The sequence below is a fragment of the Mobula hypostoma genome (genome assembly GCF_963921235.1).
Source record: "Mobula hypostoma chromosome 5 unlocalized genomic scaffold, sMobHyp1.1 SUPER_5_unloc_1, whole genome shotgun sequence".
Classification (NCBI taxonomy): Eukaryota; Metazoa; Chordata; class Chondrichthyes; order Myliobatiformes; family Myliobatidae; genus Mobula; species Mobula hypostoma.
Window position 1 is genome coordinate 313,686 of NW_026948113.1, and position 17,767 is coordinate 331,452.

The window sequence follows — 17,767 nt, forward strand, 5'->3', positions numbered from 1 at the left end:
TTAGATCCCCTCCAGTTCGCCTACCAGCCCCGACTAGGAGTTGAGGATGCCATCGTCTACCTGCTGAACCGTATCTACGCCCATCTGGACAAGCCAGCGAGCACTGTGAGGGTCATGTTTTTTGACTTCTCCAGTGCGTTCAACACCATCCGCCCTGCTCTGCTGGGGGAGAAGCTGACAGCGATGCAGGTGGATGCTTTCCTGGTGTCATGGATTCTTGATTACCTGACTGGCAGACCACAGTACGTGTGCTTGCAACACTGTGTGTCTGACAGAGTGATCAGCAGCACTGGGGCTCCACAGGGGACTGTCTTGTCTCCCTTTCTCTTCACCATTTACACCTCAGACTTCAACTACTGCACAGAGTCTTGTCATCTTCAGAAGTTTTCGGATGACTGCCATAATTGGATGCGTCAGCAAGGGAGATGAGGTTGAGTACAGGGCTACGGTAGGAAACTTTGTCACATGGTGTGAGCAGAATTATCTGCAGCTTAATGTGAAAAAGTCTAAGGAGCTGGTGGTAGACCTGAGAAGAGCTAAGGTACCGTTGACCCCTGTTTCCATCCAGGGGGTCAGTGTGGACATGGTGGAGGATTACAAATACCTGGGGATACGAATCGACAATAAACTGGACTGGTCTAAGAACAGTGAGGCTGTCTACAAGAAGGGTCAGAGCTGACTCTATTTCCTGAGGAGACTGAGGTCCTTTAACATCTGCCGGATGATGCTGAGGATGTTCTATGAGTCTGTGATGGCCAGTGCTATCATGTTTGCTGTTGTGTGCTGGGGCAGCAGGCTGAGGGTAGTAGACAGCAACAGAATCAACAAACCCATTTGTAAGGCCAGTGATGTTGTGGGGATGGAACTGGACTCCCTCACGGTGGTGTCTGAAAAGAGGATGCTGTCCAAGTTGCATGCCATCTTGGTCAATGTCTCCCATCCACTACATAATGTACTGGGTGGGCACAGGAGTACATTCAGCCAGAGACTCATTCCTCCAAGATGCAGCACAGAGCGTCATAGGAAGTCATTCCTGCCTGTGGCCATCAAACTTTACAACTCCTCCCTTGGAGGGTCAGACACCCTGAGCCAATAGGCTGGTCCTGGACTTATTTCATAATTTACTGGCATAAGTTACATATTACTATTTAACTATTTATTACTATTTTTCTATTACTATTCTATTACTATTTATTATTTCCATGACTATTACTATTTACTAATAGTAGTATTACTATTACTATTTATTATTTATGGTGTAACTGTAATGAAAACCAATTTCCCCAGGGATCAGTAAAGTATGACTATGACTATGACTATGAAAAAGAAAGTCTGCTCATTTTGAGAAAGGCAGTTACAGATTCTGTAAGTAATGAGAAAGGTAAATGGATGAGGGGAATTTTGTCACAACCACGGATTCGGCAGCGCAGTATATTTGGCAATTGCGCTCATGAATATGCATTTGTAAACTAATTATCATTTCATTGTGATAGTATTTAACTCCATTCATTCTGTCACAGTATTTGTTGAGACTTGGACACAGCAAATGTGCTTGCTTGCATTATGACTTGCCTGAAAATTAAACTGTCCAGTCAACTGACTCTGAGGACTAGCGATACTTGTTCTATACTTAGTTGTTCTTTTCAGCCGCAGTGTAGGCTTCATTTTCCATTTGAGAGTTTTAGTTAATGGCTCTGTTTGGCCTAGCGTTTATTGTTTTCCTTACCCTTTAACACTGTTCGCATTAAATTCTGTGAACCATCAAGCTGCTTCAGTGTCTCTCACTCCGCACTTGGGCCATATCCAAACCACAGTGACAACTTTATTCCAGATAGAATAGAATGTACTTTATACTTTATATCCTTTATACTTTATTGTCGCCAAACAATTGATACTAGAATGTACAATCATCACAGCGATATTTGATTCTGCAGTTCCTGCTCCCTGGATTACAAATCGATAGTAAATATTAAAAATTTAAATTATAAATCATAAATAGAAAATAAAAAAAAAACGAAAGTAAGGTAGTGCAAAAAAAAATGAGAGGCAGGTCCGGATATTTGGAGGGTACGGCCCAGATCCGTTCAGCAGTCTTATCACAATTGGAAAGAAGCTGTTCCCAAATCTGGCCATACGAGTCTTCAAGCTCCTGAGCCTTCTCCCGGAGGGAAGAGGGACAAAATGTGTGTTGGCTGGGTGGGCCATGTCCTTGATTATCCTGGCAGCACTGCTCCGGCAGCTTGCGGTGTAAAGTGAGTCCAAGGACAGAAGATTGGTTTGTGTGATGTGCTGCGCCGTGTTCACAGTAAGCACAGGAACAGTGTCAAACAAGCACCTACACTCTTCCCAATTCTCCTCACCTCACCCAGCTTTCACACTGGAATAGAGCCAGGCTTCAGAACCAATGGAAATCCGTTCAAACTGTAGTGATTACACTATAGCAAGTTGGTTGGCTGACCTGCAGTACTTAAGCTGCACTTATGCAGACAAAGCCAAGCTCGAAGCCATTATCAACTTGCTCACCGAAGCATAAGGAAAGAAGGGGCTGACATTCAATATGTACAGCAACACACACACCAAGTGCTGGGTCAACCCAGCATGTCAAGAGAGCACCTATGGAAGGAAATGAATAGTCAATATTTTGGGGTGAGACTCTTCATCAGGACTGTACAGATTGCCCCAATGTATAAGAAAATAAAGATAAACCCTGAAGAAGATGGACTACTTCCCAAATCCCTGAATCCCCCTCCCGATGACTACAGGCATCAGTCCACCAAGGTGCACCACTGAATGCCACAGGAGATCCTTTCTCCCTGTGGCTGTAAGACGCCACATCTCCTTCTCCTTAAGTATATAAGTATACGGCTTCATTGCACATCTGTATGTAAGGGGTTTATTCTTTTATGTTACTGTGTAGGCTAATTAAAATGACTTCTTTGTTATGTTAAAAGCTGAGAAAGTTCTCTCGCTAGCAGCTTGTTTGGGTTATATTATTGATAATAGAGTGAACGAACCAATTGGGATAGATGTTATTCTTTCCAGTGTGTCTGCAAGTTATTGTGATGCGCGGGTTTTTGGGCAGAAGGCGTGAGAGAGAGAGAGAGAGGATGGACAAGGTGCTGTGAGCCGGCTAACGGGGTCGGATCCCGAGCAGGAGTCCGAGGTTCAGGGTTTTCGGCGAGGAGAGGAGACGGAGACAGACTCGTGTGGAGCGTCTGGTCGACCACCGTGGTTGGTCCCAGGCGGCCGGTCGAGGTGGCCAGAGGGGATTGACTGGCGAAGAGAGGATCGTTACTAGACCTCCAACTGTTTGTGCACAAAGAGATTGAACTTTGCTAAGTTGGCCCCTTTTATATTTTATCTCTATTAATTATATAGTTCCAGTAATATCTATAAACTGTAATTCATTTAATCGTATATGGTGTATTGTCTGTTATTTGGCGGGGTGGGGTACATCACACAGCATCCACACAAACTTAAGTACCCAGTTTGGCAGGACTGAGGGCTGTTTCCCTAGACGACAGAGAGTTGAGTGACCCTGAGACTTGCCAGGGGGTGGGGGGGGGGGGCTACGTGTATTTTACACTATTTACGTTTTAATGTACATTTTGTATTTTTTCATACCTCAATATATTTCCAAGTATATATTTCTGACTGAGCAACCTTGCAACAATAATTTCTTCTGGGATAAATAAAGCTTTATCTTATCTTATCAGTGGAAGAGTCCATGTGTTCCACATCACTAACTGCAGATCCCACAAATCTGCAGTGGAATCAGGTTACCCTCCATCCCCAGGGATTGTGTAAGAAGAGGGCAAGTAAGGTATGCAGGATCATTGCAAAGGGAAGGAAAGAAACTCAGAAAAAGCATACAGTTGCGCTGCAGTCTGCACCCATACCATTGCACAGACAGCGATACAGGACAGAAAGAGGACCTTTAAATCCATGCCAATCACTGAACACCTAGTCACACTAATCCCAGAGACACAGGAGATACTGTAGATCCTGGAAATCTTGAGGAACACACTTGAAATTCTAGAGGAACTTAGCATGTTAGGCAGCATCTACCATAAGCAGTCCCATCTGTTTGAACCAATTTTCCAATTCTAGTTGCATTTCACTCCTTGTCCTTCCATTGTGCATCCTCATGACCTGCCCATCCTTCCCTTTATTCTCAGTGCACTGTTCTCTCCTATTGGACTGCTTCATCTTCTGCCCTTTACCTCTTCATCCATCATCTGAGCCTCTCATGGCATTGTCTTTCATCCACCCAGCCGCACCTATCCACCTTCCCCCTCTCACGTGGACTCACCTATCACTTGCCAGCTCGTACTCCCCCCACTTCTCCCGCCCTCTTTCTCTGTCTTCTGCCCCCTTCCTTTCGAGACCCCATGAGTAGTGGAGGCCCAAAGCATCAACTATTCATTTCCATTCACAGATACTGCCTGACCTTCTAATTTCCTCCACCACACAGTTGCTAAACTAATCCCATTCTTATATTATCCCTACATTCCCATCAATCCCCACCCCCAAGTCTTACCACTGACCCACACTCTGGGGGAAATTTACAGTGGCCAACCAAGTCATCAGTCTGCATGTCTTTGGGACGTGGAAGGAAATCGAAGCAGCCAGCGGAAACACTCGGGGTCACAGGGAGAAGGTGTGTAGATGGTGCCGGAAGTTGGGACTGAACCCAACTCTACAAGCTGAGCCACTGTGCTGCCCTGTGGGGAGTAACCCTGCTTACCTTCCTTTTGGATTGTGGGTATCACTGAAAGGTTTGGCATCTGGTGCCCATCCTGGGAACGCGGTGGGGAACCACCAGCTACTTCACAGCAGCCCCCATTGTGAAAAGGTGGGAAAAGAAACTTTTACAAGCCAAACAGTCTGGATAAAGCCAAGTATCAAATTTACTGCACGGTATAAATGTATGCAGACGTAAGCAGGGAAACAGCATGCAATATTACCAACACTAATATTTAGAGCAATTTCTAAAACCAAAACAATGCAAAATTCACAGGGCACATCTCCCACGTGACAACAATACATGTTTCAGACTCCTAGAAAACATTACACTACATTGAACATTAGCTGGGCAAAATGCATTCTGAGGTAAACTCAAGTTTCTTGATAGATGTTCTTCTGATAGAGTATGTACATCTGTGTTTAGCACCGAACTCTTCTCTTTTGCATCTCCCTCGACAACGGAGTTGAACAGTGATGAGCCCTCTTCCCTGGTGTTGTGGGCTGGGCGTGTGCTGTGCCCAAGCACTCCATTCATTGGGTTTTTAAAAATTATGGGAAGGGTTGTGCTCCTCTTACACCTTCACTTGCTAATCTCATGCATGTCTGATCACATGTGTCTCAGTGCAGAAAACTTCCAGAGACCGAAGATCCTGTCTAACAACAGCAACATATTTGTATTTGCCACAACGGAAGGAAAACTGGGTGTGCCATCAAAGACCCCAAAAACAGCCCTTCCAGCAAAAAGTTTGTTAATTCTCCGATCAGCGATCAGTTCCCACTGAGAATATATGTACACCATAACGGTGTCATTCAAATGGCTGGACTGATACGGTAGCTACAATTTCACTGACCAAATAAATGTAAAGCAAGATATCATCGACTTTGATGAAAGCCAGATGTGCTAACCCTGTATCTCCATCCAGTGGATACCGTCAGACTTGTTCCATGTCTCCGCTTTAACTTCAGATTTGCAGCAGCTGCACTATTTTGCTTTTGGACCAGCTTTTAAAAGTGGAAATTTTGAAGGGAAAATCTTCCATCAGTTAGGATGTGGAGTTCCTGGAATACAACATCCTTAATAAAGTGAGGTAAATGGGGGGAACGTACCCCTGCGGAGATTTTTGACCTGCTTATGGTACGTATTCTAGATTTACCCCCAGTTTTACCCTCATTCCCCCAAGAATATACACGATTAAGGTGACAGGTGTCGCCAATACTTCCAATGCTGACAATTCTTCCCACAACCATCCTTTGAGTGTGGGCCTACCAGTGTATTATGACAGAGCGTTATCAGTACAGTTTGGCAGGTACCCATCCAGAATCTTTTCAGCATTCAACCTTCCCTGTGTCCGCTCTTCTGAGTTAATCAACTAACTCTTTTCCTCCTCCTCCTCTGGAGATCTACAGGTCTTCCCTTCTCAAGGAGCATTTCCAATACCCTCTGGAAAGTGGTGTTGATTTGACTCTTTGGGCCAGGCTTTTTCCATAATCGCTGCCCTCAGGTACTCTTTGGCTTGCTTGAAGGGAGGATGGGAGGTTTCTCTGCGGAGTGGGTGTGCCTGTGTATCTCCAGGGAGGAGGAATAGGTGAAGCAGTGCTGGCAGAAGTCGCACTGGAAGCGCCTGTCGCCAGTGTGGGTGCGCTGGTGCTTGAGGAGGTGTGCCAGCTGCGTGAAGCCCCTGTTGCAGAACTCACACTTCAGGGGCTTGTCCCCCATCGGGACGCACTGGTGCTTGAGGAAGTAGGACGAGCTGAGGAAGGCCTTATCACAGGCCTCGCAGTGGAACGGCCTCTCCCCTGTGTGGATGCGCCGGTGGATCACCAAGTAGGATGCACTGCAGAAGTCCCGGTCACAGATCTCACAGCAGAAGGGCCTCTCGCCCGTGTGGCTGCGCTGGTGGATGCGGAGGTAGGAGACGTTGCAGAACACCTTGCCGCAGACGTCGCAGTGGAAGGGCTTCTCCTGGGCGTGGCTGCGTCGGTGGATGCGTAGGTAGGAGGGGCTGCCGAAGGCTTTGCTGCAGACCTCGCAGCGGAAGGGCCTCTCGCCGGTATGGAGGCGCTGGTGCACCACCAGGTAGGCAGCGCTGCAGAAGTCCTTGCCGCACGTCTCGCAGAGGAAAAGCCGCCCGTCCTTGGGGACGCACTTGTGCTCAGCCAGCCGGGCTGGCATCATGAATGCCTTGCCACACACCTTGCACCTGAAGCCCCGGCTGCCGGCGTGACTGCGCCGGTGCAGCACCAGCTGCGACTGCTTGGTGAAGGTGCTGCGGCACGTCTTGCATTGGAAGGGCTTCTCGCCCGTGTGCAGCCGCCAGTGCTGCAGGAGGGCGGTGGCCTGTGCGAACGCCTGCTCACACACCTTGCACTGGAAGAGCCGCTCGCCAGTGTGAACATGACGGTGCTTCACCAGGCTGGAGGAATGGCTGAAGCTCTTGCCGCACACTTCACACCGGAACGGCCTCTCGCCCGTGTGCATCCGCAGGTGGGCACCCAGGTCGGAGGGCTGGGCAAAGGTCCAGCCGCACAGCTCACACTTGTATGGCTTCTTCCCCATCAGGAAACGGTGTGACATCACAGCCACCGGGCAATTGCTCTGGGGAACCGAGGGGCGTCCTCGCTGGGAGCCCTGGCGTTCGTCAAGTGCAGTCCATTCCCAGTGACTCTCCATCTCCAAATGCAGTCTGTAAACAAACCAACAAATAAAAATCATGCATTGCAATACGGTATGGATCGGAGTGCTCTGATGTGCTTAGCTCATGTTGAACTAGAAACTCATCTAAGATAGTCGCATCTCCAAAGAAAACCTCAGATGTCACCTCAGCGCGTAGGCATTGAGACACAAAAGGCGCAGATGTTTCCTTAATTGGTCCCCCTCTGTCCTTCAATGCATACAAAATGCTGGAGAAACTCAGCCAGCCAGACAGCATGTATGGAAAAAACATGCAGTCGACATTTTGTGCCAAGATCTTTCTGCAGGGCTCTGTCGCTTTCCTCTCTCCTCCTGACATGCTCCCCTCCATCGCTCGATCTCTTTGCTTTCCTCACCCTCTCCATCTGCCCATCACCCACACACTCCTGCGACTGAATCCCCTCCCTTTATATCATGCTCCACTTCTCTCTCCTGTCAGGTTCCAAACCTTCACCTCGTCATCACATCCACCCATTGACTCTACGTTGTTAATGCCATTCTACTTCTGCTTTTCCCGTTTGCCTGTCACTTCCCTCCCCTCACCTGGATTCACCCATCACCTGCCAACTCTTGCTCCACCCCTTCCCTCTGCCTTTCAATACTGATTGCTTCCCCTTCTCTTCCAGACCAGTTGAGGGATCTGAACCTGAAACTTTTACAGTCCATTCCCCTCCACAGATGCTGTCTGACCCACTGAGTTCCACCAGTGTTTTGTTTGTTGTTCTAAATTACAACATCTGCAGTCTCTTTTGTGGCCATTTGCTTGTGTTTGGCCTATATTCCTCTAAATGGCTCAAAGGCTCCACATTCTTCCTCTAAGGGCAATTCTAGTCACTCCACTACAGGAAGAACGTAGGGCTTTGGGAAGGGTGCAGCCGATGTTCACCAGGTACTGCCTGGATTAGAGCGATGAGTTATATGGAGAGGCTGGATGGAAAATCCTACAGATGGTAATGGATATGGCCCAGCTCATTATGGGTAAAGCCTTCCCCACTGCTGAGCACATCTACATGAAACACTGACGCAGGAAACCAGCATCCATCATCGAGGACTCCCATCACCCAGGACATGATCTCTTTTTGCTGCTGCCATCAGGAAGGAGGTCAGGAGCCTCAGGACTCACACCACCAGGTTCAGGAAGAGTTTCTTCCCTTCAACCATCAGGCTCTTGAACCAAAGTAGATAACATCACTCGCTCTATCATTGAAATGTTCCCAACCAATGGACTCTCCATGTTATGTTCTCGATATAGTTTAATTAATATTATTAGCTCTATCCTTTTTTATTTGTACAGTTTGTTATCTTTTGCACATAGGTTGAATGCCTCTTCTCATCTACCTATCATCTCCCCCGGGTCCCCTCCTCCTTCCCTTTCTCCGATGGTCCACTCCCCTCTATCAGATTCCTTCCTCTCCTGCACTTTACCTTTCCAACACACATGGCTTAACCTATCACCTTCTAGCTATCCTCCTTCCCCCCTCCCCCCACCTTTACATTCTGGTGTTTTCCCCCTTCCTTCTCAGTCCTGAAGAAGGGTCTCAGCCCAAAACATCGACTGTTGATTCATTTCCATTGATACTTCATTGATTCTGTTATGGTTCCACAGATAAAAACAAGAATATCCAGGTGTAGAGAAATATGGATCAGTTGGAATCATAAGAGAATTAGTTTAATTCGGTATCTTGTTTTACGCAGACACTTTGGGCTGTAAGGCCTGTTCCTATGCTGTACTCTTCTGCTTTCCCCGTTCTCTATTAAACCATTCCTATCTCTGTAACCATTCAGGTGTCTTTTTAATAGTTTATTTTACCTGCCTCAAACACTTTCTCATACAACTTATTCCATAAACACACCACCCTCTGTTACCTTGCAGATCCCTTTAAAATTGCTCACCTCTCTTTAAACCTATGCCTGCTAGTTTTTTTTTACTTTCTTCGGAAAGAAGATTGTGTGTGTTCTCCTCGTGATTTTATACATCTCTCTAAGGTCACCCCTCAATCTCTTATACATCAAGGATTAAAGTCCTGGCCTGCCCAATGTTCCCTACAACTCAGGCCCTCGAATTCTTGCACTAGAGACTGCAGGTGCTTGAATGTGAACAACAAAGAAGCAACTGGGAGAACTCAGAAGGTTAGGCGGTGTCTGTGGAGGGAAATGGACAGATAGTTGATGTTTTAGGTCAAAACTATCTGGACTACCTCCCTCTACAGACGTTGCCTGATTCAGTGAGTTCTTCCTGCAACACAGACAAAGTGCTGGAGAAACTCAGCAGGTCAGTCATAGTCATGCTTTATTGATCCCAGGGGAAATTGGTTTCTGTTACAGTTGCAGCATAAATAATTAAATAGTAATAAATCCATAAATAGGTAAAGAGTAATATGTAAATTACGCCAGGAAATAAAGTCCAGGACTAGCCTATTGGCTCAGGGTGTCTGACCCTCCAAGGGAGGAGTTGTAAAGTTTGATGGCCACAGGCAGGAATGACTTCCTACGAAGCTCTGTGCTGCATCTCGGTGGAATGAGTCTCTGGCTGAATGTACTCCTGTGCCCACCCAGTATATTATGTAGTGGATGGGAGACATTGTCCAAGATGGCATGCAACTTGGACAGCATCCTCTTTTCAGACACCAGCAGGCAGTATCTATGGAAATGAATGTACAGTCGATGTTATGGGCTGAGACCCTTCTTCAGGACTGAAAAGGAAGTGGGAAAACACTAGAATAAAAAGGTAGGGGGGAGGGGAAGGAGGATAGCTAGAAGTTGATAGGTCAAGCCAGGTGCGTTAGAAAGGTAAAGTGCAGAAGAGGAAGGCATCTGATAGGAGAGGAGAGTGGACCATAGGAGAAAGGGAAGGAGGAGAGGACTTAGGGGGAGGTAATAGGCATTTGAGAAGAGGTAAGAGGCCATGGTGGGAAATAGAAGAGTTGGTAGGGAGAGAGAAAAATATTTTTACCAGAAGAAGAAATAAATGTTTATTGCAGTCGAAATATAAGTATTGCTTCTCCTGAGGGTGGCTGCATATTGCCACAAGAGGAGGCCATGGACCAGCAGGTCAGAACAGGAATGGGTATCCGAATTCAGGTGTTCGGCCTCTGGGAAGTCCTGCCTTCGGTGGATGGAGCAGAGGTGCTGAACGAAGCTGTCCCCCAGTTTACGGCAGGTCTCACCAATGTAGACGACCCACCTGGAAGTGTCGCCTCACCTGGAAAGACTGTTTGGGGCCCTGAATGGAGGTGAGGGAGGAGGTGAATGGGCAGGTGTAGCACTTTGGCCACTTGCAGGGATAAGTGTCGGAAGGGAGATTAGTGGGGAGGAACTAATGGACAAGGGATCCCTGCAGAAAGTGGAGAAAGTGTGTGAGGGAGGGGGAGGGGTAAAGATGTGTGCTGGATGTGGAGGCTCACAGGTGGGTAGTAGGTAAAGGCAGGAGAAACTATCACTGTTAAGGCAGTGGGAAGATGGGGTGACAACGGATGTTCAGGAAACCGGGGGAATTGCAGGTGAGGGCAGCATCAATAGTGGAGGAAAGGAAACCCCATTCTTTGAAGGAGGACAACATCTCTGATAACCTGGAAAGCAAAGCCACATCCTGGGAACAGGATGGAGATGAACGAACTGAGAAAAGGGAATAGCACTTCGTTTGTTTATTTATTTATCTATCTATCAATCTTTCTATCTATTCATTTTATTTATTTATTTATTTATTGAGATACAGTGCAGAATACGCCTTTCGAGTCATGCCACCCAGCAATCTCCAAATTTAATCCTAGCCTAATCACAGGACAATTTACAATGACCAAGTAACCTACAATCCGGTACATTCTTGGACTGTGGGAGGAAACCCACGCGGTCACGGGCAGAACGTGCTAACTCCTTCGGGTGGGAAGATGCACAGTCAAGATAACCGTGGTAAACTTCTTCCTGCAGCTTGTTTTCTACTTGTTTGATGGGTGACATAGACTCACACAGTGGTCCCGAAAGCTGCCTCACATCTGCTGATACCAGGGATTTCCATCCTCTGCCCAGACATCAGGAGTGAACATTTTTCCTTACTCCTACCTGGGATTATATTAGTTACTTATATTTCTGATTTCTAGTGAGAAGGTTTTGAGACAAGTGAATACATTCCATTCATTACCATTTTTAAAGATTAAATGCAGGTAAATGAGAACAGTAGAGTTGGATATTTGATGGTCACTGTGGACAGGATGAGCAGAAGGGCTTGGATCTTTATGGTACAACTCTATTTTGATTCAGTCACTCACACATGCTCTCCTTTGTTGAAGGTCCCTGGTGTTTAAAATCTTCTGTCAAGTTACAATCTCACATCCATGCGAACCTTACACAATATAGAGATTACAATTAGACAGAGAAGGTGAAAGTAATAAAAAAATTGCCACATGCTGGTAATCTGAAATAAAAGCAGCAAATGCTGGAAACACTCTGCAGTTCAGGAAGCACTCTGTGGAGAGAGCAGCAGGCCTAATATAACAGTTCAGAGAATGCTCAGATCAGTCCCCTCACTCTTCAACTGGTGCTCCCTCACTTTCCACTTGAATAGCCAACAAGCCAACAGCACAAATGTTGAGTTTTCCTATCTCTGGTAATCCTTTCTTCTGTATTCCCAGTGCTTCACTCTCCCTCATTCCAAACATCCTCCAGCCCCACTATTTGTGTTTCCTTTGCCACCCTTACCAACCATCTTCATTCCCTCCCAGTTTGATGCACCTATTACCCATACATTTCACCCACTGGCTCTCCCCACCCTCCCACATGGTTCTAGTTCTGGTTCCATCCACCTTTCGGCTCTCCCAGTGGTTCCCGTTCTTGCCTTCCTTATTTATCTGGTAGTCTTTAGTGTTCCTGCTGATCACCTTCTAACCTCCGTTTCCATCTTCACCTGCCTCTTGCCACTCATGGCTGCATCGGCCTCTTTTTGTGTCTGCCTCCATCTAGCATCCACTTGCCTCCGTCTTCCAACTTCACTCCTCCTCCAAAACTTGGCTCGAACTCTCCATCATCCAACCCACTCCTCCAATCACCTCTGAGCTTTGTCCTTTGTCCCACCTCTCCCCCCTATAATGCCACCACTACTCCCAATCCTGAGACAGTTTTTTGACTTAAGATGTCAACAGTTCTTCCTCCTCCATCCCTCCTCTATCTCTGCTTTAAATGCACCCAGTGATTTGGCCTCCACAGCCTCTTGTGGCAACAAATTCCACAGATTTACCACCTGCTGACTAAAGTACTTTCTCTGCATCTCTATTCGAAATGGACGTCCTTCAATCTTGAAGTCGTGCCCTCTTGTCCAAGACTCCCCTACCATGGGAAATAACTTTGCCATATCTAATCTGTTCAGGCATTTTAACATTTGGAATGTTTCTATGAGATCCCCTCTCATTCGCCTGAAGTCCAGGGAATATAGCCCAAAAGCTGCTCGATCTGCTAAGTTCCTCCAGCAGGTTGTTTATGCTCCAGATTCCAGCATCTGCAGTCTTGAGTGTTCTGACTTCTTGAGTGTTTAGAACATGGTTACAACAACATAACAGTATTCTTAATTGTGGATTAACCATGTCCAGCACCCTCTCCATGAGAAATTAACTATATGACCTGATACTGATGTTTTATTAACCTGCTTTGCAATGTTGAATGATTCTTGGATGATTTACATAATTGTATCTTACTCAACTCCATCACCTGGAATCATTTTCCAAACTGTATGTGTATTCCTTCATCTCATACCGATCACATCACCCAAGCAAAAACTTAACTAATTGTTTAAGAAAGACTTAATATTGTCATAACTATTACAGTCACATTAATTACACTCACCAAAAGGCACCTTCCACAAAGTTTAATTTCCAAATCATTTAAGTTTGAAATAACTATTAGTTCTGCACTCCAGCACCAACCTGTAAAATCACCCAAGTACTTACTAAATGTGCCAAATATGTACTTAATAGTCTCTCCATGGAGAGTTAGACAACATGGAAAAAAGCCCTTTGGCCCAACTGGCCCATGCTGATCAAGACCCCCACCTGAGCTACTCCCATTTGCCTGCATTTGGTCCCTTTGTAGCCACCAACATCTGCATGAAAGAGTTGCCCCGCAGGCCCCCATTAAATTCGCCTCCTCTCACCTTTAACCTGTGCCCTCTGGTTTTAGATTCCCCTACCTTGAGAAAAAGACTATTCCCATGATGATATTGTCAGCCTCTGTGTTCCAGAGGAAATAACCCAATTCATATAACTCCACCCTTTTCAGCCGAATGGCATCTTTTCTACAGCATGGTGACCAGAACTCTCTCAATATTCAATGTGCTCTCAATTCATCTGCCCAAGTCAACAGTGAATTAATTATCTTCAGAGCAACAGCTACAATGATTTGAATTATTAGATTAGCTTTGTTTATCATGTACACATCAAAACATTTGCGTCAACTACCATCATAGCTTGAAAATATACCAGGGGCAGCCTGCAAGCATCACCATTGCCTCCAGCGCTAACAGAGCATGCTCACAACTTATTAACCCTAACCAATATGCCTTTGGGAATGTGAAAGGAAACTGAAGAGATGCAGTCACAGGGACAAGGTACAAATTTATTTCGGACAGCAGTAGGAATTGAACTCTGATATTCCAGTCACTGGTGTTGAAAAGTGATTTGCTACTGTGGGAGGAAAAAAAACAGGCTGCTTACAAGGGCACCTGCAGTGTAAACCAGTGTGATGCACATTCACCCCAGCCTGCCTGCAAGTTGGGAAATACAATCCTTTGATCATAAAACTGGTCAGAGATCTATAAAGCCCTGTCTTAAATATACAAACAGGACTTTACAATTTTGCAGTATTGTAGTTTCAAGCTGAAACCTCCACAACTGTGATTAAGTCAGAGAGATGGAACAAGGAAATAGCTCAATCTGCTGGAAGAACTCAGTGGGTCAAGTAGTATCTGTAGAAAGAAAGGAAATGTTGAGCTTTCAGGTCAAAACCCTGCATCAGAACTCAATCTTTTCCTCTCGCAAATGCTGCTTGATCTAGTGTATTCTTCCAGCAGATTGATTGTTCTCCAGATTCCAGCATCTGCGGTATTGTCTCCACAACATGGAAACTGCCTTTTGCCCCCCAAGCCTACGCTAGCTATTTACTGATATAAACACCTATTTACTCTAATTCATTTTATTCTCCCCATATTAACTCACCTACTCACGGGACAATTATAACCTACGAGCTCACACAGTCATACAGAAAATGTGCAAACTCCACATAGGCAACACCTGAGATTAGAATCGAACTTGGGTCTCCGGTGCGGTGAGGAAGTATCTCCAGTGCTCTGCCACTATGCCAGCCATGTGCTGCAGCTTCCATTCTCGATGCAACTGAACCTCACAAAGAAAGGCAAATATGTTACTTGGATCTGTTTGCTTGTGGAGCTGAAATTTGGGGCTTCCTTCGATGCTCCCATGACCTGTGTCCATCACCTACCCAGCAAAGCACGCTCCACCTCCATGAGAAAAGCTAATGAACAGCAGCTTGAAAATCTTCCATTCAACACCCAATGCCTGAACACAGACAGCTAACAATTTTAGTGTCTCAGAGCTATGGAAATTGGCCCTCTAGCCCAACTCATCCATTCCAACCAAGATGCTAGTCCCATGTCCTTCTACATATTTTCTATCCATGTGCCTATCTATTGAACATAGTAACTGTTGCTACCTCTACAGCTTCCTCTGACAGTTTGCTCCATATATCCACATCAATCTGTGTGAAAAGGTGTCCCCTCAGACCCTTTCAAAATCTTTCTCCTCACCATGACCTCTCATTTCAGATTCCCTCACGATAGGAAAACAGACCGTGGCCATTCACTTTGTCTACGTTCCTCATTATTTTATGGACCTCTGTAAGCTCACCCTCAGTCCTGTACACTCCTGGGAAAACAATCCCAGCCTTTCCTTATAACTCAAGCCCTCCACTCCCAGTAAGATCCATACCCATCTCTTCCACACCCTTTTTCAGATTCCTGACATTCTTCCTACAGCTGTCTATCTCATATGGGAGATCAGCAGTTTCAGGTCCCAGGTATGTCCACCATTTGTCTGCATGCTTGTGACCAGGAGTTAAAGACCAGTCCTAGGTTGGGGAAGGCAATAATGTCTAATTGACAACCTCTCCTAGTCAGTGGGACCATGGTGACCTGGGGATAAGTTTGCAGTTACTGATGTTTGGCGCATGTCATTCACTGTCTTCGGGCTATGATGAACACAATGTGTTAACTCTGCAACCTTGTAAAGAGTTAAAACACACACACACACACACACACACACACACAGACACACGTCAGCCCACATTCACTTCAAAACATTTCACAAGTATATCAGAAAATCATTGAAAACATTGCCACTATACCGGACGGCAAACAGCAGCAAGGAAACAGGTCCTTCAGCCCATCAATTCCATGACAACTATTAGCCGTCCATTTACATTACTCATATTTCATTCTCCAACTGAAGTTTGGTGGTGTTATGGGTAGTGTAGAAGCTTGTCATAGGATACAATGGGACACTGAAAAGATACAGAGCTGGGCTGAGAAGTGGCAGATGGAGTTCAATCTGGGCAAGTGTGAAGTGATACACTTTGGAAGATGAAAGTGAAGAAAGGAGTACAAGATTAATGCCTGTATTCTCAGCAGTGTGGAGTAACAGTGGGATCTTGGAACAACATCTATAGATCCCTCAAAGTTGTGAGGGTGGTTAAGAATGTGTATGACGTATTGTTCTTCATTAGTCAGGGGTCACGAAGTAATGTTGCAGCTCTATAACTAAACTTTGGTTAGACCTCATTTGGAATATTGTGTTCAATTCTGGTCCCCTCGTTACAGGAAGGATGTGAAGCTTTAAAGAGGGAGCAGAGGAGATTTTCCAGGATGCTGCCTGGGTTAGAGAGCCCGCCTTAATAAGGAAAGGTTGAGCAAGCTGGATTGATTTTCCTGCGGATGCTGCCTGGCCTGCTGCGTTCCACCAGCAGTTTGCGTGCGTTGCTTGAATTTCCAGCATCTGCAGATTTCCTCGTGTTTAAAATTGATTTTCTCTTTGGGGAGGAGGATGAGAGATGGCTTGATCGAGGTGTATTCACCACCCTAAGGTGCTCTGAAGTGTCAACAGATAACAGATCACGCCTGCTCCTTACTATTCAACAACCTCCCTCAATCTAGCAGTTTGCAAATAAAGAAAATGCATCGTTTCTATATATCACATTCATTCTCCCCGGTATATCTTACAGTTCCGACCCTTTCCTATAACAGCAACAGTAGCGGCCCCGTCCATATCCCCACACCGCTCCGGTCTATGCATCCAAGCATTCCCCATCTCAGCCTCACCGTCTCCGCTCCGCTCATTTCGGCTGCTCGCTCTGCAACGAAAGGAGGCCGCGGCCGCCGTAAATGGGCGGCTCTTATCTGATTGGCAGGTCAAACAGCCAATCCAGTTCTTCCTGCGCCCGAGCTGTCAATCACCCATCGGACCTCCGCGGCGCCGGCGGACTGAGCGGACTTGCTGCATTGCTGGGTGGACGTCCCGGCTGCCGGGGCCCGGAGCATTGGTGGTTTTGGGGCAGCAGTGGTGTATCTGCAGCTAAGTATTCATGGGTGCTTGGTGCTTGGTGCTCGGGACGGATCCAGTTTCCAAGCTATGACCTTTAAGAAGTGTCCTCTAAAATAAGAGTCTCCAAACAAAGACCAGAAAATTGCGCACATTTTTGAATCATTACATTCCAAATGAAGAATGAGGGGTGATATTTTTGAAACATGTATGATGATGAGTGCATGAGAGGGTAGATATTGAGATGGTTCCCCTAGTGGGAGTCTGAAATCTGGGAACATAATTAACGCTTCTCACAGTGGATGGTGAATTCTCCATCCCGGGGATTTATGGAGGCTGGATCACCGGAGGAAGAGGGTAACAAAGGGGAGGTTGGTTTGTCATACGCCTGCATACCAGGGTATAAAGGCCATGAAAATTACTCACTTTAGCAGCATACTGCAAACAGGATACAGGATATTACAAACATTACAACATTGACATGGGTAAACAGTTTCGAAAGAGAGGGAAATTTATGCCACAGACCTCTAGTGAACGCAGTCTTCACGACAGTACAGACATATAGTAAATTCAGACTTCTAATGAATACAAACCCGTAATGGACACAGTCCTCTAGTGAATACAGACATAGTGATTTGAGGATCTGGCACAGAAGCAGAGATGAGACCTGGACCAGATCAGTGCTGATCGTAGAAACACAAGAAGCTACAGATGCAAGAATCTGGGGCAACAAACA

The 17,767-nt window shown here is 46.0% G+C and overlaps 1 protein-coding gene across 2 annotated transcripts; it reads right to left on the minus strand.

Moving 5' to 3' along the window:
• Window positions 1–1,948: 1,948 nt before the first annotated feature.
• Window positions 1,949–16,869, minus strand: LOC134341113 (zinc finger protein OZF-like). 2 transcript variants are annotated; one of them, XM_063038883.1, is made up of 3 exons: window positions 16,812–16,864; window positions 11,704–11,777; window positions 1,949–7,430 (listed from the first exon to the last, which is right to left on the minus strand). In XM_063038883.1, the coding sequence occupies exon 3, from the start codon at window positions 7,415–7,417 to the stop codon at window positions 6,245–6,247; it is 1,173 nt and encodes a 390-aa protein (XP_062894953.1). In that variant the 5' UTR covers window positions 7,418–7,430; window positions 11,704–11,777; window positions 16,812–16,864; the 3' UTR covers window positions 1,949–6,244. The 2 variants fall into 2 exon arrangements, with proteins under 2 accessions (XP_062894953.1, XP_062894954.1); XM_063038884.1 differs by lacking the exon at window positions 11,704–11,777 and having other exon boundaries at window positions 16,812–16,869.
• Between the last annotated feature and the right edge of the window lie 898 nt (window positions 16,870–17,767).